This window comes from Rhipicephalus microplus, chromosome 6, assembly GCF_043290135.1.
Source record: "Rhipicephalus microplus isolate Deutch F79 chromosome 6, USDA_Rmic, whole genome shotgun sequence".
NCBI lineage: Eukaryota > Metazoa > Arthropoda > Arachnida > Ixodida > Ixodidae > Rhipicephalus > Rhipicephalus microplus.
Genome location: NC_134705.1, coordinates 104,657,520 through 104,680,939, shown reverse-complemented (window position 1 = coordinate 104,680,939; position 23,420 = coordinate 104,657,520). Strand labels below are relative to the sequence as shown.

At 44.9% G+C, this 23,420-nt stretch overlaps 1 protein-coding gene across 2 annotated transcripts in view; it reads right to left on the bottom strand.

The window, feature by feature from the left end:
- LOC119185328 (uncharacterized) overlaps positions 1–23,420 on the bottom strand; it is a 147,465-nt gene that overhangs the window by 87,683 nt on the left and 36,362 nt on the right. For both annotated transcript variants that reach the window (XM_075866348.1, XM_075866349.1), the window contains one exon: positions 16,339–16,377. In XM_075866348.1, the coding sequence (XP_075722463.1) occupies positions 16,339–16,377 (39 nt within the window). The remainder of the gene's footprint in view (positions 1–16,338; positions 16,378–23,420) is intronic.

Genomic DNA, 23,420 nt, shown 5'->3' with positions numbered 1-23,420 from the left:
GTCACCTACTTATTTAACAGGTACGACAAGGTATTTACGGATGTTCCTGGCAAACCGCAGCTCTTGCAGTGCAAGCTAAGATTGACCATGAATAGACCCGTAAGCGTATGGCCATACTTTATGCATATTGCTACCCAAGAATCGGTATAGAATGAAAAAAATTCGGCAGATCCCAGTTACTTGGGAATCAACGTTATGCGTAGAGTACGGAGGGAAGATTATCGTGTTGCAATTTTTATGAGGTGACACGTCATGAAATAGCGCTATATATATTGTCACGGCTAAAGGCCGCGCAAGAGAACGACGAAGTGATGAGCGTGGACAGCACCCACGGTTGCTCCGAGAAAGACGAAGTCGAAGCGGCTGCTCCTTTTTTTTTAATACAGACCTTGTTTTTCCTGCTTGCACCCGCGTCCTGTGTCCTGTTATTTTCACGTCACGACACTTGTGGAGGTTCTGAACTTCTCCGACTGATGCTTGGGACACCTCCACGCCCTGGCACTTCAAGTCCGCCACCGCAACCCGTACGTGCAGTGGATACTCCTGTCCCTTGCTACAGTCGCCGACAGCGAGGCCTTAGTCCCGAGGCAATCCCCCTCGAACTTCTCCGGCAACACACTGCCCCTCTAGAAATGACTACTGCAGGACCTTCACACCTTACTGTTAAGCAGCCTCGAATTCCCGAGACCTTTCACGGTGAGGTGTGTGAGGACGTTGAGGACTGGTTAGCCCAGTATGAGCGAGTTGCCAAGTCCAACCACAGGCTCACTGAACAAAAGTTATCGCGCGTCTACTTTGCTTTGGCAGACAGCGCTCGTACGCGGTACGAGAAGCACGAGTCAACGCTGTCTTCGTGGAATGAATTTCGACAGAGAATTCTCAGAATATTCGCAAAGACTGACCACCAGGATTGTGCTCTGCAGCTCATTGAAGCAAGCATACAAAAACCTAACGAGAGTGTCGCCATGTTTGCGGAGGACATTACCCGCCAATTTGGGCAGGCTGACCCTAAGGTGCCCGAAGAAAAAAAACTCCGACATCTGATGAGGGCTGTCAAAGAAGAGCTGTTTGCCGGTCTACTAAGCAACCCGCCAACAAGGGTGGCGGAATTAATCAAAGGGGCTACGACAATCGAGCGAGCACTACAGAAACGACGCCGATACCATACCCAACCAAACAACACATCTCCTAGCCTCTCTGCTTTGACTTCCAGCAGTGTGTTCTCTGCGTGAGCTCATTCGTGAGGTCGTTTGTGAGGAAATCCGAAACATCCTTGGGACTCCGCAAAAAATACCGTGGCTCGCGTTGCAAAAGTTGGGCGGCAAGAACTCTGCCAGGCATTGTCGCAGCCATAATCGCTTTCAGACCAGCGGACTGTGAGCTACGCACCGGCCGTCCGTCGATCCCCTCCAGTGACGTACAACTCGGCACCACTGGCTTATTGCGACATCAGCCGAGGGCCTTACAACAAGCCGTGTGCCCCATCTTCCAATCCGCCGCTGCCGTATGCACAGCCTAACGTACCTATGCAAACTTCGCCGATGTACACTTTGCTGACATCTATATTTTGGTCTCAAAGAATGCCCACCAGTCGACCATTCATTCGTAAGACAGACTTGTTGCGCACCGTCGACCATCGACCACTTTGCTTCCATTGCGGAGAAGCTGGCTACGTTTTCCGCATTTACCAATATATGAGTCGTTTCTAAAGCGAGTTTGCAAGGCTGCTTGGACTATTCGGCTCACAAAGAGTAAGTTTCGCCAAGAGTCAGTCAAATTTCTAGGTGATCTCGTTAGGCAAGGTGTTATTCGACCACAGGTTGAAACGTTCGACAAAAAAAGAGGCTGCGCAGCGCCCCCAAACTAAAACATGAAGTACGCTTGTTCTTGGGCTTTGGAGGTAACTACATTGATTTTGTGCACAACTACTCTGAAATTTCTTCTCCACTGATCAAATTGACCAAGAAGAGGGCCCCTAACAAAGTCCTCTGGGGAGAGCGAGAATAGAGCTCCTTTGATGGACCCAAGATTTCGCTATCTACGCCACCCATTCTAAAAGCACCTGATTTTTAAATACCGCTTGTACTCTGCATCGATGTATTATAGAGAAGTCTTGGTGGCATGCTCATGCAGTGTCATGAAGAAATAATGCATCCAGTGTCGTACGCAAGCCGTAAATTACAACCACAGTAAACTGCTTACGCTACAGGAGAGGGAGAAGCCCTGGCTCTTACGGGGGTAGTCCGGAAGTTTCATATCTACTTATTCAGACGCATATTAAATTTACGCAGGGTCCACAAACCGCTTGCGTGCATTAAGTCGGCCAAGCATGGGAAAATCCGCGTGTTATGGTGGAGCCTCATTCTTATGGAGCGCGACTTTTCGGTCGAGTATATAAAAGGCAGAGACAATATTGGCGCAGAATACGTGAGCCGTTTGCCAACTCCGTGAGCAACGTCTGCAAAAGACTCGACACCCAGTGGTATTATTGGCTCGTGATGTCAACCTTACAGCATGGTACCATAAAAGTATCATGACGCTCTAATTATGTTGCTTGTTTCTATTTTTTTTCTGGTGTGCACTTTTGTGACCGAATGTGCCGAGCATGCAGGGCTTGTAACTGCTATAGTGTGCAGTGGCGCTTACGTGTGTGTTTCCGTTTTAGAACAAACACGTCCCCCGTGCCCTCTAGTTCTTCTACCAGAACAACTTTATTAAGTTGGTGGTGATGTGATGTAGTAGCTTCGAAAATGCGAGCATAGCAGACGACAGCGCCACTACACCTGGAAGATGACAAAAACGAAGGGGCACTGAAGGGCGTCTATTGAAGAAAAAAGCGAAATTGCTCGCGCAGAACGCAGCTGTTGGAATGTCGATAAGACAACGCAATAGAGCCTAGAGCAAACCCGCAACTACGCGTGAGGTTTGAAAGGTGTGGTTTCTCTCCTGGCGTGGCCAGACACCAGTTCTGAGTGAATGGCCCTTTAGACATCTTCGGTACGGCGAGCATTCTCGGAACACCAGAGCTACCGACCAAGTCCAGCGAGTCGACGTCGCTCACAGTGTGCAGCTACGCCTATGCCTGGCGATGTCTTCTGAAGAAAGAAGGGAAGGTGCTCGCGCAGAACGGAGCTGTTCGGACGCCGCCAAGATGACGCAACAGAGCCTAGGGTGAACCGGCAGCTACGTGCGAGGTTTGAATGGCCTGGTTTCTGTCCTCGAGACATTCCCGTCTTCGGGGCACGGAGTGTTGGCATGGTCAAGCACGAGTTCAGATTGAGTGGCCCTGCGGGCATCTCCGGTACGTTGAGCGTCCTCGGAACACCTGAGCTACCGACAGCGTTCACCGAGCCAACGTCGCTCACAGTCTGCAGCTATGCCTAAGCCTGGCGACGCCTTCTTCAGTGGGACGATGATCCGTGCACTCAAGCGATGACTGCATCTGAGCTAGCAGTGGGTTCCACTTTAAGGCACCGGGCTACGGCACACACGGTGAGACTGGTTCCTCTTTTTTAAAGATGATAGTTTTTCTTGGGAACCTTCGACGCGAATTTTTTTGTCTGTCTGTCCAATTGTCTCTTTGTCCCCCCTAACAATACCGGGTAATTTAAACGGCACTAGCCGATACCCCAAACGGCCGACCCAATCCGCTACGCCCACCAATGTTGCTCAAGATTCAGCGTTGATACTTGTGCGATTGTCAATCAAAAAGCAATTATTGCACACATCTGGCGCACTACAGCAACACCTATATATACTGTATGTGCGTCTTGAACTAGATCAATCGATTTGTGGGGTTTAACGTCCCTAAACCACCATATGATTATGAGAGACGTGGTAGTGGAGGGCTCCGGAAATTTTGACCACCTGTGGTTCTTTAACGTGCGCCCGAATCTGAGCACACGGGCCTACAACATTTCCGCCTCCATCGGAAATGCAGCCGCCGCAGCCGGCATTCGATCCCGCGACCTGCGGGTCAGCAGCCGAGTACCTTATCCACTAGACCACCGCGGCGGGGCCGTCTTCAACTAGAAAAGACCTACCTAGGTAAGTCTAAGGACCATAGCCTTTATAACGCTGCGCTGACCGGGCAACGCTTGCATGAAAAGGCAAGTGTTTCGGACGCTCTGCTAAGGTGGTGGCACGGTGGTGGCACCTACCCGCTGCCTCGCGTTCTACACCTTAACACCTCTGAGACGCGCACGCCCGTCTCAGAGCCGCACGCTTTATTTTTCAAGATAGCTGCAAGATAGCACTCATATCTCACGTGTGACGGGACTCGATGCGCTCGTTCGCCTCCGCTGCACGCTCTAGGCACTGCAACGCAGCGCCTCCACCCTATCATTCTTCGATTTTCTTGCGCAGAACATCAAACAAACGTTTTGTTCAACGTCTCCCGACACGAGACTATCGTCTTTCGATGACATTGGCAGATTAACGTGCGGATACGGAGCCAACTCACTTACGTGTGTTAACCGCGTGCGTGTACAGCGACTGTATTTTATTGCGATGTTCTTTCTCGTCTAATCAATGATAATGGTATAGGCCTATTGTTCACAATGTTTCTTTTTAACCCCTCTTGTAAATGCAAACAACAAAAGCGATTTTTCTGTGATCAGGTGTGAACCCTGAGGACCATTATTTCCGAAAAATGAATTAAGCTGCAAAAAAATAGGTGTAGTACGCCACTTTAGTATGCGTGATGATATGTCACCGGGACAATTTTGTTTGTTTCCATCGTTCTTTGAGAAGTGTTTTTGTGCTGCTTACATTTATTTCTACCACTTTCATTGCTAAAAATAGGTTTGAATGTGGAGCAGGAATGTCATTGCGGTTGACTAAAAAACAGTCTTGTATGAATTCGAAAACTTTTCTGTTTTACGATCATCTCTAACAGCTTAGTTCAATACAAAAATTTCTTTCAATCTTGCATAATCAGGCCTGCAGCTATTCAAAATCTTTCCAAATGCTTAGGCTTGTTTTCGGTCGTATAATCCTTTAGGTTATTCGTTTTTCGCACACGTCATGATGACCTTTACTCCTTCTTTGCTTCAGGTGACTTGCTCAGTGGTTCGTTTTTTTGTTGTTCTTATCTATTACATGCCCTCTTTCTTTTCAGTTAGCATAAGAGTGAACAGTTTCACCGAAAAAATTTACGTCTGTCATGTCTGGCAGAACTGATGCTTAGTACATACTTGTAGATCTTGTTGCTTAGTAGATCTAGGATAACAAATTTATCTGTGCACCACAATTTATGAGAGGCATGTTCCTCAGCAAGACATTCAATAACAAGTCATTTATTAAGGATCTCTTGAGAAACACCAGAATAATCGCTCTTTTCGAAACAAAAAACCATTTTTGTTGCGGCAGACCTTGGTTGATTGATTTCCGATGTGATGTGTGCTACAAAATTATCATGATTACTTATTCTTCATTTATTGGTAACCGAGCGAATTATATTAGGTGAATTGTACAACAAATGGCCCAAGACAATATTGTACCTAGTTGCAATATTTGGATAATTTAATAGTCCATCAGCGTTTATAATATTTTTGTTAAATATTACGGCTGTGAATTTTGCGTACACCTTCACCTTCAAACATTTTCGTTTAGGTAAGTTAAAATTACCTTGAGGCAATATAGTGTACAGACATACCTCCCGCACAATGTATTAGGAAGGCTGTATTCATTTTAAATCTGAATGTGCTCTTCATGGTATGATCCAGTAGCGGTGGTCCACGTTATGGTTCATTGTTATCGGGAAAAGTGACAGAGCATCAAATCTTTTCAGTCATGAATATTTACATATAGCTTTATTCACACAAGAGAAAAGTGAAATAAAAAACACACCTCCACAAAATGGAGTCTGTCCCTACAATAAGGGAAAAAGTAACAAAGAAATACTTCATTCTGCACATTACACGGCTTTAGCCAGAATTCGGTGCCAATTGTGATGGCAGCCTTAACAGACTCTTTCAGACCAATGAGTTCGTTGGGTTTGTCATGCTTCACAGTTAACTACAACTAGAACTAGCTCATGGCTCATGTGTTTAAAATATTCCGATCACATCATTGTTTGTAGAATGGCACAACATCCCAACTTTTGTGGTTTCACGCATTTGTTTTGCGGTTATCACCACTTTTGACGACTGCTTTACTCTTCCGCCCACTGTGGATGAGTACGCACTAGCATTTCATATCAGCTGAACAGAGGAGAATGAAATATTGTGATAATGTCACATAGGCGGTTTCGCTTACAATGTAGTCTTATATTTATTTTATTCTGAAATGCCCTGATTTGCTGAAAGGCGTGTAAACCCGAGGTTTACCACTTGAAAAAACCTTTTTAATAAAGCAGACTTCATTCAGAGACAAATCAGTTCACTCCACTACAGTTCGAAAAAAAAATATTGAGCAATTAGGATAGTTCTAGTCCAGTATTCTTGAATTTTAAAGAGATGATCACATCTTTTGGGCAGGTGAAGAAGTGCCTGAAGGTCCTTGTCAGTTTCATTACTAGTTTTCCTGTGGCATATTTGAAATAAGAATTTCAAGCGTAATTTTCCCCCTCGATATAAAGAGATTTTCAATGCAACTCCTTTATCATTTCAGTACAGCTATTGCCTCATTTATACCACCTTAGAACGAAACCTGCCGCTTGGTTCTGTATTCTCTCAACGAGTTCAATCAAATACGTCTGTTGTGGGTCTCACACGCAATACGCATATTCCAAAATAAGGTGGACGAATGAACTATAGGTGGTATCAAACAGGTCATGATATTAGATTCCGCTGAAATAGGTTTATGGCTCTGGCAGCATCCGCAACCACAGCATGCATAGGCGCATTCCAAGAACAATGATTGACTTATACGTGGGATTTAACGTCCCAAAGCCACCATACGATTATGAAAGACGCTGTGGTGGAGGGCTACAGAAATTCTAAAAACAATTGCTCGCAGAGGTTACACCCATGCACTTACATATTTGTTGCTGAGTTGTGACAACGCCATTAAAAAATAACACGTTACATTCATTTCTTTTCAGTAAAAGGCACAGGAACACACTTTTACAGGTTAAGTTGAATTTTCCACTTCTTACGCAATGTCATACATCTGGTAAGTTCAGTGTTCAATACAGTGTGGTGCAGTTTCTGCTTTTTTTTGTTTTTCTGTGCACGCAGACTTGTTGGCAAATGAAAGGACAGGAGAAGACGTCCGGTCATGAATGTTGTAACTGTAAAGTAAAAACAGCCGTGGCCTTATACCAGGCCTCTGAAGAACCCCTGATTTTACTTCAATGGTGGACGAAGTGATACCAATTAATACAACACGTTGTCGATGCTATGACAGATAGCTGGCAATGCGTCGCAGCACTTTATCGATATTAAAAGAAAAGCGGCGCACAAAAAGACGGAGACAAAGAAGAGAACCACACACAGCGCTGCACTCACAACTGAAAGTTTAATCCAAGCAACAAGACTTTAAAAAGTAATAGCCGCGCATGACAAGTGAGGAACAACGAGATTAAGAGATACGCTCATCAATAAAAGTGAACTCTTTTTTGTGCAATGTTACCGAGGTCTGGCTTACGCAAGCATCACGTGACTTGTTAATATGATAGGCTTCCGACACCTCACGGGTGAATTGATCGTGGTGCTTAAAAATAATAACAGTGTTAGACAGAACAGGTGTGCACCCACACGTGGCACAATGCGAAGCCAAATGGGAAAGCGTGCCGTTATAAAAAGAGAGATAGTGCTCCCGCAAACTTTTATTGATACAGCGGCCCGTCTGTCCCACATAATGAAGGCCACAAGATAAAGGAATGCGGTACACCACCCCCACAGCACAAGGCGCATACTTATTTCTATAGTTTACTGCACATTTCTTTACATCTGGCTTGTCCTTCTTGTCTAGCTGATTTGACACCAAAGCACATATCTTTCCCAATTTATTGGGTGCCCTAAAAACCACATCAACTCCTTAGCGGGAACCAACATTTTTTAACCCATGTGCCAGTTTATGCATATAAGGAATTGCTGCGAACTTCATTTTTTCCCGGTTGATTTTCCTAGCTGCACGTCCTTTTAAACCACCAATTAACTTATCGCAAACAGCTACAATTATGTTAGGGGGAAATCCTGCTTGCTCTAGTCTTGCAACTTGCTTAGCAAAACCCGAGCCCAAGACATGCCTGCACGATTTTTCTAGAGCGGATTTAGGCAGGTGAAAGCGATGCCCCTCTTTACCACCTTTGAGTGGGCTGATCCAAAATTAAGAATTGGTTTCACTGATCGTGGCTCGAAACACCAGCAAATGTGGGAACTCTGAAACCGAAGTTTAAGATCGAGAAATTGTAGACAGTCGGACTCTGGAACCTCCGATGTGAAGGACAGACCCATGCCTTCTGTCCTGAACACCTTCAACACATTGGAAACATTATCCGGGAACGTGGCATCCTTTATAACAACTAAAAAATCGTCCACATATTGGAATATACGCATTACAGTTCCGCTTAGGATATGTGGATGATTTTTTAGTTGTTATAAAGGATGCCACGTTCCCGGATAATGTTTCCAATGTGTTGAAGGTGTCCAGGACAGAAGGCATGGGTCTGTCCTTCACATCGGAGGTTCCAGAATCCGACTGTCTACAATTTCTCGATCTTAAACTTCAGTTTCAGAGTTCCCATATTTGCTGGTGTTTTGAGCCACGATCAGTGAAACCAGTTCTTAATTTTGGATCAGCCCACTCAAAGGTGGTAAAGAGGGGCATCGCTTTCACCTGCCTTAAATCCGCTCTAGAAAAATCGTGCAGGCATGTGTTGGGCTTGGGTTTTGCTAAGCAAGTTGCAAGACTAGAGGAAGCAGGATTCCCTCCTAACATAATTGTGGCTGTTTGCGATAAGTTAATTGGTGGTTTAAAAGGACGTGCAGCTAGGAAAATCAATCGGGAAAAAATGAAGTTCGCAGCAATTCCTTATATGCATAAACTGGCACATGGGTTAAAAAATGTTGGTTCCCGCTAAGGAGTTGATGTGGTTTTTAGGGCACCCAATAAATTGGGAAAGATATGTGCTTTGGTGTCAAATCAGCTAGACAAAAAGGACAAGCCAGATGTAAAGGAATGTGCCGTAAACCATAGAAATAGGTATGTGCCTTGTGCTGTGGGGGTGGTGTACCGCATTCCTTTATCTTGTGGCCTTCATTATGTGGGATAGACGGGCCGCTGTATCAATAAAAGGTTGCGGGAGCACTATCTCTTTTTGCATAACGGCACGCTTTCCCATTTGGCTTCGCATTGCGCCACGTGTGGGTGCACACCTGTTCTGTCTAACACTGTTATTATTTTTAAGCACCACGATCAATTCACCCGTGAGGTGTCGGAAGCCTATCATATTAACAAGTCACGTGATGCTTGCGTAAGCCAGACCTCGGTTACATTGCACAAAAAAAGAGTTCACTTTTATTGATGAGCGTATCTCTTGATTTCGTTGTTCCTCACTTGTCATGCGCGGCTATAACTTTTTAAAATCTTGTTGCTCGGATTAAACTTTCAGTTGTGAGTGCAGCGCTGTGTGTGGTTCTCTTCTTTGTCTCCGTCTTTTTGTGCGCCGCTTTTCTTTTAATATGAATATACACCAACTCGCCCAACTTTCTATTCTGTTACTTTATCGATAGTTGTCCTTTTAAATTTGTGAAGAAAGAAGCAGCGGACCACGGTATCAAACAATTTACTGAATTCGAAAGAAATTAAGCCTCCGTTTTTCGTTATTGTTAACCTAATACATTAAATCTTTGTAAAATCTAAGCAGTTCTATTGTGCAAGGCAAGCCACTGTACAAACAACGCTGAAAGATTACTAATAATTTGTGTTAAAGTGTTTCATCAAGTCTATATGGTATGTTCTCTAATATTTTGCAAGAAAGCGGTGTTCAAAAAAGGGCTCATTATTGTTCTCATTTTTCGAACCATCCTTATAATTGGGAACAACATGAACCACCTTCCAGTCTTCAGGTATAATATAGTAACTAGAATTTTGTTGCATATTAGATAAACATACCATGCTATTGACCAAGCACGACGTTTCAATACGCGAGATGAAATACTGTCTGTGCCATGGGCCTTAAATTGGTTTACAATTCTAGCAGGGATTCGATGCCCTTAGCCGCAAAGTTTAACCGATGGCATTAATTTTAGTCACTGAAGGCGGCTCAACGAGTGCGGAAAATTTCACTATATTCTTCAAAGGTAAAAATTCTTTATCAAAGAAATCATCGAGACACGTTCCATTATCAAAGTAGCGGGACAAGGTTCCATTGGCATGGACAATATCGTCCACCTGAGTTGATTAAGAACCGCAGTTTTCACGCATCTCTAAAAAGTCAGAAGTCACAATTTCGCTGAAAGGGTGAAGCAGTGAATGTGATAGGCACATATTCGAATGTTTTAAAAAGCAATGCTAGCATCTGATCTCGCGTAACTCTTCAAAACGCTTGAGTAATGGCGCCTTTACACTAGAGCGACACGACACTGGCATGACGCTAATAAAGAGACGAGGCAGACGCAGACCATCAGCCAACAAGTCACCCACTGACGAAGTAGCCAGACCCCGCGGTCACACTAGGCCGACGATGACGACGACACCTCAAAAGACAGCACGTCCTCGTAGTGTAACAATATGACAGACCGAAAACACCAGCAAAACGAATCGGCAGACCTGTTGTCAGCGTTTCGTCGAGAGATCAGCGGCTGAGCGAAAATTTACTCATGTCTTTGCTTCAAACGACTATGAAAGGACAAATAATGGGGAATAACAATGCTTCGTTCCCGAGTCTATCACTGTGTTTCAATAGGCATCTTGCGCATCCCCGGAAGCCTTTCCATTGTTTTCCTTTTGAGTATCCTCACCCTTGTCTCTCGAGGCTCCGCATTATGGCGGGGACATTTCCGCAGCAGCCAGAGAGGGACAATGGCAGAGCAGAGAGCGTGGCTGAAAATTAGGTGCACTATTTCAGTCGGTCTCGCGGCATGTGCCTCCATTGTGGTTACATAATTGACCTACAAAAGGCTGTGAGCGAGACAAGGCTGGGACGTAGTTTTCAAGAGACCATCGATGAACTGTTTGTGACGTTGTAGTTTATATATGACGACGATAAGACAACAGACACTCGAAAATACAATCAACAGATCGAAGTTGGTGTCGTCTCTTTCTAGTGACTCTCAAGGAACGCTTCGGGCACCGGGCATCATTTTTTTGTATTAAGAGCGCAGCCCGTAGACGCTCCTCCTGCTCTGGGGGCACAAAGTGCGCGCTAATCGTTGCCGTGATAGTGCGGCAATCATAAGCGCTCACCACTCAGTTCGCTCACGAGATAAGCGCACGGGCAGATGACCTCCGCCGGAAAGGCGATGTTCGATGCACAGAAAGAGGAGGCAAGCGCATTCTTCTCTGTACTTATATACATACATACGCATATGCGTAAACGACAGCAGTGGTGGCGGCGATGACGACAAATGAATCTGAGACTGTCGATATAACTGCCGTCACAATAAAAAGCATAGGCTTCTTTTCTATACTGTCATTTGGTCGTCTAAGGTACTGATCAGTTGCACTACATACTTCCTATTTATGATCATTAGTTAAGTCCACTATCCTATTGTACTAACAGCTACTTTGGGTTTGTTTTGAATGCCTTGTTTACTCGTTGTCTTCTCCTTATTATTCTAAAAATTGCTTATGGCACGCATGTCATCTTGATTTCTTGATTTTAGCCACAGTTTAAACGGCACACACTACTCCTTGAATTGCACAATTTCCGCTTCAAAGAGAGACCTTTAGTGTAAAACATTGGCGTTCTCGCAATGACAGTAAGACAGACGAATGAGCAAAGAATTTCTGGAAAATAGCTGAGTAAACATCCTATTCATAAAAATAAACTTTCCTAAATTGTATTGTGGAGTCTTTAAGCCATTGATCAAGTGTTCGAGGATTCCTACAACAGCGAGATCATCCCCAGTACCAGGAATTCGTTTAGCACAGTGTAGAATATCTGACGTATTGCTCAAAAGGGAATCCGAAATAATATTGTTTCTTCTGGGCACACCAACATATTGAAATGGAACGCGTCAGCGATGTTTAATGCGCTTGTGTTCCAGCGACCACCAGTAAAGACCATACATGTCCCATTAGACCATGTAAATGACGTTAGGTTAACAATAAACTGGTTAGGTATTTTCGAAATTATGTTGTACAATTCCTGCAAACCAACCGAGTCGAAATTGAACGGTCGATAAAATGTCCCGGCCATAAATTTTTATTGTTGGGAAGAGCCACCATGCAACACACCGACTGTACGTCATTGAGCCCGATAACAACTTTAGACGACCGTCAACAAGGGTGAACGAACAGAGGCACCCCTCCTCTTATTTTTGCCCTATTGTTTTGGTATGGGTTAACCTTTCGTTGAAACGCCTACTCCAACCTATCACCAGTGATCGACGCTTTCGATCGTTGATTTTGGCACTTAGAAGCTGTTTCCCGTGCACCCAGCACTTTATAGCAGTTAGTCCAGTTACTCATAATCTCATAATCGATTTGAAGTTACCGATTTCAGCAACATAGTGATTTTGACAGACGTTTGTTCAAACAATGGTTTGCGCAAACGTCTGTCAAAATGCGTTGTTAGAAAAATGCGCTTAGTAGACGAACATGGCAGAGGTGCATGCAACAATACCATCCAAATTCTATAATCAAAGGAACGTTTGCAAGTCAAATATAAAATTAGATTGTAAGATTCTTACTCTGACAGTGTTCAGCAGTAATATTTGTCATAATTGTGCCAGAGGGGAGCACTCGTTACAAATTTGCTTGTATTTTCTCGCCATTGGTGAGTAGTTATCAACTGTGACTTACGTATGGTATGGCACGCCCTCGCATACTTGTGGCACATACGTGTGGGATGAATGATATATATATATATATATATATATATATATATATTGTAATGACGAAAACCGAAACTGGAACTCTCTCTGGCACAGACTCGCATGCTAGGAGGAAGAGGACGAAGACGAAGCAGAATAAGAACAGCCGGCCTGCAGCAAAGGCGTTGTGTCTTATTTCTCTCGTCGTTACAATGGCGCAGTCGATGAAGAAGACGTCATACGTCCCGGCTTCGTCATCCAGGACGCCCGCCGACGTGCAGATGCGGTAAGCGTCGCTCGGGGACGGCGTCAAGGCCTCCTCAGCAGCTGTTCACCTGCCGCCACTGCCACCACCGTTCGGGGATGGCGCCAAGGCCTCCTCGGCGGCTCTAGTATACCCATCACCGGTATTTCTTCATGAAAAGGGACACCGTCTACGCGTCCTTCGCCACGGATTGTGCCGTGAGCACAGGTCGACAAGTGAACCCTGCGGCACAAGCCACCTGTCCGTACCCTCGTGGATCATCGGCAGCGTGGTTCTCTCATCGTAAAAACGCTGTTCACGCTTCCTCGATCATGGAGCCGACAGCCCTCCTGCAGCCGGGAGCACCTGTGCCGCCATTCGGGGACGGCGTCCAGGCCTTCTCGATGGCTCCTGGGCAGGCTTGCCCCGGCCCCACCACGACAGTACATGGCCTGTCGTTGACCGGGAATGCCGTTCACGCTTCCCACTGCGACAACGTCCTGCTCAGTGCTTCATCGGCACCTCAGCCGCTCAGGGGTGCTGTTCAAGCTCCCTCGGCCGAGGGTACCACAGCAGTGAGTACGCTGATCGGGGAACACGTCCCCACTGGCTCCGCATGTGGGCCGCCCGAGAGTGCCACCGAGCTTTCGCGCACCATTGCGCGACTCCGCCTCGAGGTCGGCGCCCTGACAGCGTCGAGTTCTGCGATATTCCCTGCTGCCTTGCCGGGACTTCACATTATCGATGAGGCGTTGGCCGCGGCCGCCTCGCAAGACCATTCAACAACTTCCCCCGAGAGCCGCAGCAAGCTCCAGTATACTCTCGCGGCTCTTTCACACCAACTTGGCTGTGTGGCGTCGCTATTTTCTGGAGCTTCGCCTGCCGTGACACCACCACCGGCTGCCTCCGAGCTACCCGAGTTTCGCGGCTTCCAGGACGATGCCGTCGATTGGGTGGCTACCATCAATGCTCTCGGAGCTCGCAAGGGATGGAGCGACAATCAGAAGTGGTGCGTGGCCTTAGACCGCCTTCAAAATCCTGCTGCTGCGTGGCACAGGTACGAAGGCGTGCGGCAGCAGTCCTGGGCGGACTGGAGCGCCAAGCTCATTGCTGCGTTTGGAAGAAATGAGTCTGACCTCACTGCTACCTCTCATTCTACCCTCGCCACTACCGAGCAAGGGGCTATTGAGAAGCACAACGACGAGGCAGCTGCACCCTCTGCCAACCTGCCCTACCTCGGAGATCAACCTCACGAGGCGCCGCGCCCCCCTACAGCTGTGCCGCGTGCCCCCTCCCCGGACAGCTTCCCAGAGTACCCTGCGGCAATCATCGAGACAAGCTGGACGGTGTACTCCTCCGGGCAAATCTCTGACTCCGCGTCGACACCTGACACACAATTACCCTTGACCCAACTTAGGACCGCCTATAAAGCACAGAAGCCAGTGAGCCAGCCTCCAAGCTGGTCAGCCCCAAATGGCCTGGATCCATTGACCTGCTGCGTGACGACGGCGGCTCTTTCACAACCAGCCGGAGACCAAGCACACGTCACAACGGCCAGTTTGACCCATAGTAAGGAGCCGCACCATCCCCTGCCACCTTTGCCGTCATTGGCCGAGTGCGTGGACGCTCGTAACTTGCCAAATGCCGTCTCCCCTAACGAGCCACAAGTGCCTACTCCACCTGAGGAGGATGCCATCGAAGTCATTCCGGTGCAGTTCACGGTTGCTCCGGATGGCGAGGCAACTGGCCATGTCGACATGAACGCACGTGACGGATTGGCAAAAACCTCCACTTCGACCAGCAGTGCATCAGCGAAGACGCTAGAGCACGACTTGCGTCGCAAGTCTACACAGCGATGTCGCTGATATCTATCGATATAGCCCATCGTACCTTCCCTCGCTCTGAACAACGCAGGCGTCCCCGCTCAGTGTGGGCCGCAGTACTGCATACTGGTGTCCCTGCAATGTCATCCAAGCAGCGAAGGGGTAGTCATCGCGATGGTCCGCCACCAATGCGATCACTCCGCACCAGCCAGTATCACCTGCTGGGTTTACATTCTCCAGGTGACTACATTAACTTGCCGCGCGGACGCGACCTGCAACGACCACCTCGACACAGCCAGGGTCGTCCACCAGAGTACAGGACAGTTCCACAGGACAGCTCGAGGCGTGCACATGACAGACTACCACGGCACTCCCAGTGCCGCCCTCCAGAGAAAATTGCCCTTTGCGCGCTAGCAGTCATGGCCGAGTGTAATGACGAAAACCGAAACTGGAACTCTCTCTGGCACAGACTCGCATGCTAGGAGGAAGAGGACGAAGACGAAGCAGAATAAGAACAGCCGGCCTGCAGCAAAGGCGTTGTGTCTTATTTCTCTCGTCGTTACAATATATATATATATATATATATATATATATATGGTACAACATAGAAAAATATGCAGAGAAACGCTCAAAGTTCCTGCAGTTTTCAAAGATTTGGCAAAGGTGATTTAGGGTTTAAAATTTATCTACCCAGAAGGGCTAGGTTACACATTGGCAATTTCGGAAAAATTGCTGACATGGGCACGACATGTCACGTGAATGCAAAGAACACATGTAGTAGTCCCAGCAGGAATCGAACCCAAGGAATCTGCTTGGCAATGAATAATTATCAGGCAGCTTCACGCTAGCCTGGCAACCTTTTTTCAAAAAGACTATATTTGTGTTGAAACGTCAATTGTGGTTGTGGACATTGCTATCCCATTTCATACACATTATATACGTACTCCTATAAACAGGCGCCACGCCAAGTGTACGTCTACTTTAGTTGGTGCCACCTACTCGAGTTAATATATGTAGCAGCGTTCAGTTTTCTCATGCTCGCGAGCACCACTGCTTCGTATCAGCTTGCTGCTACAAGTGTTTCTAATACCAATTTTGCAGTTCACATCCTGCAAATGACTTATTATATAGAACATCATTGAACCTAGAATCATTATTGTCTTTTTTTTAATACCAACGGTTGTACGTCGTTCTGCAGATAGTTGGAGCCACGCCCAATTAGCGTCAGTGTGAATTCTTACTTTAGTCTTGCTAGTTCGGTTTGCGCTTCTACTAGGCAGAATTTATGAGGAATATTTTATGAATCACAATAATAACGTTATTTGTATTGCGATGAGACACTCACCCTACTTGGACCAGGAATGGGGCTCAATCGCCTTGGAGACTGAAAGAAACATAGCATGGACATTTAGGATTTATATTGCATCAATGAATAATAACAAGCCGTTATACCCTTCTGATTATGTAATTTCCCGGCTACATTTAACGCTATATGGAAACAGTCTTGCGGGGCCTGAAACAAAAAATCTGTTTATGCTACCTGAATGATGGACCTTCTTCAGATGAAATTTTGAGCAACATAAGCATCGTGTTAAACTTGTTCTAACTCGTTTGGTGAGAGCTGCCATAACATTGAACTCATATAGTTTTATATCGGCGAACGCGAGACACTTGTTTCGGGACAGTTTGTGGACAATTCTGAAGTTAGGCCACAGTGGTAGAATGTAGATGCCATGAACAACATTAAGCAGCCGCAGACTCCTTGGGAGCTGCGTAGCTTTTTGAGCCCGTGAAACTATTTCCTCCGCTTTTTTTTCTAATTGTGCTGAAAAAGGCCAATTCACTGACTAACTTGCATCCCAAGGACACCATTCCCCACTGTACATCAAATTATGAGTCAGTGTTTAAGCAACTACCGTTAGTCCATAATACGCTGCTTCGATGCCTCTGCTGCAATAAAAATGCGCCTATCCCAGTTTTTTTCCTTGGCATAAACAGTAAAATTTTAACAGAAATACTTGCAAATTTGCAATAATAATTGTGTTGCTACCTATGTTATACTGATGGCACGCTTTCTAAGCAGGATTCACGTGCTTCTACCCTGCGTGTCTCAGTTGAGAACAGCCTTCAATTTGATGCAATTAAAACTAAACATTAACATTTCAAAGGCACTACCCGTGCCCTTCCAGCAATGTTGCTTCACTGTAAATAAAAGTTGTAAAGAAAAAATTAAATCTGTCATTGAAGCACTGAGCTTTAGTTGTTAAGTTATACAATATATGCTGACTCAGTACTTTTGTGTACGTCATTTTACCTTAGTGATTCACAACACTATGTTGCTACAATATTTTGCGAAGTGCTGGTACTGCTTTTTAATTGTAAGAACCTATTTTGCTTTTACTTACAAAATAAAGGCATGTAATTTGTAAACAAAGTCACTATAGCTCAAACTGTGATGTTTTATGAGGACTAAGATGTTTCAATGCATACATTTTTCCTTTCACTTCGTTAAAATTGCTCCTTAGCAACAATCATCACAGCAGTATTCAAATAGGAAGCATTTCAGAAGACTATGAGAAACTGTGGACTACGGTGAGCACTTCTTTTGTATTGTCCTGCTGATCCAGGGCGACTAATTGACATTGAACTCACAAGGCTGTCGTTTAGGCCTAGTGCGGCCGAACAGCCATACTGGCCTGACGAAGATGTGCTGGCGGCAGATGCGAGGGTTTCAGTTGGCCCTCTACTAGAATGTCGCGCATGCCCAGTTCCCTGTGAATTATGCAGCACAAACGTGTAGGCGACAGATCGATGACTCAATGTGCAACTACCATGAACTGTCCTCTTCGTGATGAGAGTAGGAACCAACCAGAGGTGCGGCCGGTGGAAATTTGTGACCCCACGGACGTGCACTCTTCTGGCGATCATGTGAATCAAGCAAAAAATCTAGCGAAGTGAGGTGCTCGTGTCATCGTGCTTCAGCAAGATGCCATTGCTGCAGAGCAACCAGCAAAGTTGAGGCCACTCTTGATAGTGCCTCCACGATATTCCCTTCTCATTGTTTCCCGACAGCTACCCTTTCGCAATCTTATCGAGTGCACATACGGCCACTCTCATGCTGAGACATACCTTCCGTGCCCTATAAACACCTTCAAGGGGTCATCGACCATGCTCTTGAACCTAAGAGATAAAACAAATCGCAGCGTACAAATCGACAACATGATTACTGTGCAATTGGCATCTCTCAATCAGGGGCAGAAACAAGCCTTTTTTAAAATCTATACCACTGTCCGAAGATCGACCGCTTCCTGTACAGCGCTACTTTCCATCGGTTCCTGATATACAGAAGTGTGTTGTAAATGGTACTGACCTGAAAAACTTTGCGACATAATATGTTACGAATTGTACACCACGACGCATGGGTTCTCGCGGCTAGATTCATGGGCACAAATCGTACTTCTTATTGACGGTGATGGGCCCACCCTGTTATGCTGAACTGACTTTCCTAGTTTTTTTTTTTTTTTTGCGCCCTGAACTACGCCTTTCTTGGGCAGTTTTCTGTTACCATTGCTTTCAAAGGGAACCAGTGTTGTGAAGTTGTCCATCTGGAATTGGAATGAATTCGAATCGCTCCACGTTTTTGCGACCCCAGAAAAGAATGGAAATTTTAATGGAGAGAAACCTTGAAAGAATACAATTGGATTCGAAATAAGCGCAATTTTCACGGAGGGGCATGGGAGCAGATTTACGCCTTTTTTTTCGAAAATAAAGCCCATATTGTGCACACGCTGTTGTTTTAACTTCAAATATTACGAAGTCAGGTTGACCAATTTAACAATAAAGCAGCGATTTAAAAATGATTCGCCAATCACAACAATGATACATTTATAAGCACTCCATCTACTATAATTTTGTCCTTATAAAGACTGCTGTTTAGTAGGTTGTCTCTATTTTTCACATAACAACACCTCAATTCCATGGTATCCGGATGTTGGAACTGTACGGTTGCGGCATACCTGTTTTAAGCATTCTCATTTTATCCTCCCTGATATAGTGCATCATAAATGTTCCCTCGTTTCGTTTCAGCCGCCATTCTTAATTTTGTTTTTGCTTCTGCCACCATCAGTGACTCGGGCGCATACTCTAAAAAGTGCTTCTTTATGATGTGATGCCTAATGACGCCGCTGCGATGCTCGTGTTTAGGGCAAGATTTTGTATACCAGCTTGGGCGCAGTCTCACCATATATTAACCCCCCATCCACCTTTTTTCTCCAATACTGTCCCTCCTGCCCACACCCATAGGTGCCTTTGCCTGAAACTCTATCAAAATGACTGTAAGTCAGCGCAGCATGCATTAGTGCACGACCTAATGTGTGCTGTGTGAACTTTGTGTACAATTAACTGGTGAACAAGATAAACTGTACAGAGACATTGGATACACCTTTAACGCGATAGTATTAGAGTGCTCGTGTTGCAGAAATTACACTGTCGGCGTCTGCACCGTTGGTTTTGAGCAAAAAATCGCCCATGAGCGAAAAATTGAAAAAGCAGCAATTAAAATGAAAAATAATTTTTTGTTCTCATTGAGGATAGTGTCGTATCACAAAACCACGACCTTACCGGGAGCTGAGTCGGGAAAAAACACTACAGAAAGGTCAAGTAGTGAAAGATATTTTCCTAGCACATTTTGTTCCACAGGTGTCACGACAAAAACGAGCCCATCCGGCGATTTTTGGGTGCATTTGTGAGGCCATAAAACTTCGTCGAAAAAAGGCTGGATAATGCAGCCATCGCCGCTAAAACACAGAGGAACTGTCAAACAACTCTAAAAAAATGGACAATTTTGTCTATCTAGCGGAAAACATATCGTGCCTTTCCAGAGGCGTTAATCAAGCAAATAGCAAACGCTAGATCATGTGCTGCCTTCTGTGAGGCAATGTGAGCCTCTTATAGCCTGCAAAACGGCGAGCGCAGGGCATGTAGTTTTGAGCCCATGGGGCTCTTGGTTTAGATACAATACCTTCATGTACCATTAACGCTCGCGCACGTTTGTGTATGAGTATCTGAGTGTCATCTATAAGACATTGTGAAAAACGTGTCTCGAAAACAGCAAAGCGCCGTTCTAGCAGAGAGAAGTGGCCACACTGCACAGTCACTGTATTACTATAGATACGTGGCGCTTGCGCGCGCGCGCGTTTCTGTGCTTGTGTGTGTGAGTGTTTGTGTGTGTGTGTGTGTTGTGTGTGTGTGTGTGTTGTGTGTGTGTGTGTGTGTGTGTGTGTAACAAAACAAATAATAGGTATGCACTTAGCGGATGAAGGACGCACTAGGGGCCGGCTTTTGCTATTGCGTTCAACTCTTAAAGGTGAAGCTTAAGGGTCCGCCAATTTTTGAAAACATTGCTTCGGGTGGACAACCAAAGCAGGCAATCGAACGTAACCAAAGTGGTGCCTTCGATTCGTGATGATTTGCTAAATAGTAATTTTGGCAAAAACGTATTTAAGCTTAAACAATAATAAAACATCATTCTTTGAAACATGTACTCTTGGAAAAATGCCTCTTTATTTGCTAATTACTAATCGTTTACTAGTCATAGAAAGCATTATCCTCCTATTAGGTCGAGGTAGTAAAACGCTGATTAGTGGAACTTACTAGTACGCAAAATTGTTTTTTGACAAAGCTTAGTGAAATATATAATTCGTTCCTGAATTTTTATCTAATAGGCCTTTATACGCGCATGCACACTGCCACATCAAGATATGTCAATTACAAAAATATATATACAATAATCATCAAAGTGCAAGTGTTAACAAGGATGAAAAAGTGGCCACTAATTACTTTATGTAATCACCATGGCAAGTACACATCAGGGTACCAGACTTAGAGGCAGGCATGAACCAATGACAGTGGAGGACATACACGCGAATGTGCACATTGAATATCAAGACTTAGCCCGTTTCGTATATTGTAGCCATTGTTTGAAGGCTAGTTATGGTGATCCTTTCGAATGACACACTAGGTACTAGTGATCAGCCATAGAAATAAAGAACAATGAACGTTTCGTACACGTAATCGTCTGCCTTCTATATATGCGCGTCATTACACATCACGAAATATTTATTCAAAAGTAGTCGGCAAAATTATGACTGGTCTAAATGTTTTCTCATGGTTTTCTTAGTATTCCAGATATACGGCGGTGTTTACATAATATCTGGCAATGTAGGTGGCTTTATCATTATCTGGTTAAAAAACCAAGAAAGTGTTCCTACTTAGTAAAGGCAAAATTTTCAAGCTTTACTAGCTGCTGACTACTGAAAATTGACCCCGCGAAGATTGCAAAATACACTCAAAACAAGTAATTGCATGTGTTCCCAGATATTTACTAACTTTTGTTCCAAAGATTGTGCTGACATTGCAATCGGTATAGTTAGTGGAAGCCCTGCCCTTATGGCGAGGAGTAGCGTGGTGGTACTACTCTTCGCTAAGTCACCAAGCTAGTGTATCCAAGCTAGTATCTCTCAACGGTGGTAACGCGTTTAGCGTGGTTTTGCAGTTCTTATGCATCTCGCGACATCACCTTTATGTTGTTACAATTATTGTTATCTTGATAAAGCTACGAACAGATGCCTTTTTAACGTGGAAAATTGTAGGAATGAAACTAACCAGCTTGGCCATTCCCAGAATGGAAACGCACTATGTTTTTTTTTCATTCTGCGCAAGTGAAAAGGCCGTAATTACGGCAAGTAACTGTTCCCAGAGCGCAATGAATGATAGAAATTGAGGTTCTCATTCCACGATACTGAAAAGGACACATGCAGACAATTTTTCCATAGCCTGCTATTGGCCCAGAAAGGCTCACACCAGAGGGTGAACCACGATATTGACGTGGCCTATGTAAATTCGGTGAGCAAGACATGACAAACATAATCTGTCCGACTAAATAGAAGGCCACAGTGGGGCTACAAAAAGCTATATAAAAACTTTACAGTAAAAACTAACAATCGCTTCGGAGTTGTTGCTGAACAAGCCAAAGTACTCACGGCAGAATAAACACAAGATGCCGAGACACAACTGTACCCTTCTGTGGTTAAACACAACTTAGATGAAGTACACTCTACATTAGATGATGCCCATGATGGTATTGATGCTCTAATAGAAGCACTAGCCAAGCAAATTGAGAGGCTACGCAAACATAAAGAGTTAGCACAGCTGTGGCACTCTAAAACAGGACCTACACAGTACAAACCTCTGTGTGCACACTCCCCTGTTGCTACTCCGACCCACTCGGCACAAACGGACAGCCAAGCCGTTTGGGCAACAGTTTTCGATCAGTTTGCTCGACTGACTTCACTCGTACAGGATTGCTTGCATTATAGCTAACTGTCTTCAGCAGCTGTCACGTTATGGAATTCTCAGTTAGCATTGCCCAGGCTTAAGCAAAAAGTTAGGAGAAACTAAAAGCAAGATCCAATACAACAAGCTAAAATAACGGTTCTGCTTATCAAAGAGCATAATAAGCTGTGCTTTGTGTAGAATTTTATTGAGTATTGTGACGACGCGGGATCCACGAGCACACAAAGCGCCTCAAGCAAGTACGCTTTATCAATCGCAGGAAAAGGAAGATGATGATGATGATGCCTCCACTATGGCTTTTGCCCACTCAGGGAGATTGGCCGAAAAATCAAGGATATGAAATTTAAAGCATTTCGAATGACACGTAATCCGAACAGAAGGAGGATAAAGCACACGTAAATACATAAAGAGTGCAAAATTGTTTGCCATTTTGGTCAGACATAATAATGTATATCTTGAATTGAAATTGCAGTTTTTTCGAACACGTTTAATCTTTGTATCCCAGTGGCAAACAAATGTTGTCATTATATAAAATGGCACGAAAAATCTCCTGTGTGTCGCCCGAAAGTGAAATTTTATTTTTGAATTTCGCGCTATAATTGAGCTTTAGAATATGCTTACTAGATGGCACTACCTGTATTGGCAAGGGTTCCAAGTAGTACATCAACAGGCCCAGATGGCATTCCAATTATGCTAATAAAGACATTAGGTCCGAAAACTAAGCAGGCTTTGAGAGAGGCAGTGAGCAAAATAATAATCGATGGTGAAGTTCCGGATGGATGGAAACTTAGCAGGATGAGCATGATCTATAAAGGAAAGGGGGACAAAGCTGACATAAACAAGTACCGTCCTATAACAGTGACATCAGTGTTCTACAGGCTGGCGATGCAGAATATAAAGGAAAGACTGCGGGCATGGACAGAGAATGAGGGGGTGCTGGGGTAACTGCAGAATGGGTTTTGGAAACACAGGAGGTTGGAAGACAATCTGTTCTCACTGACGCAGTGCATCGAAATAGCAGGACAGGAACACAGACCACTGTGGCTAGCATTTTTGGATATCAAGAGAGCGCAC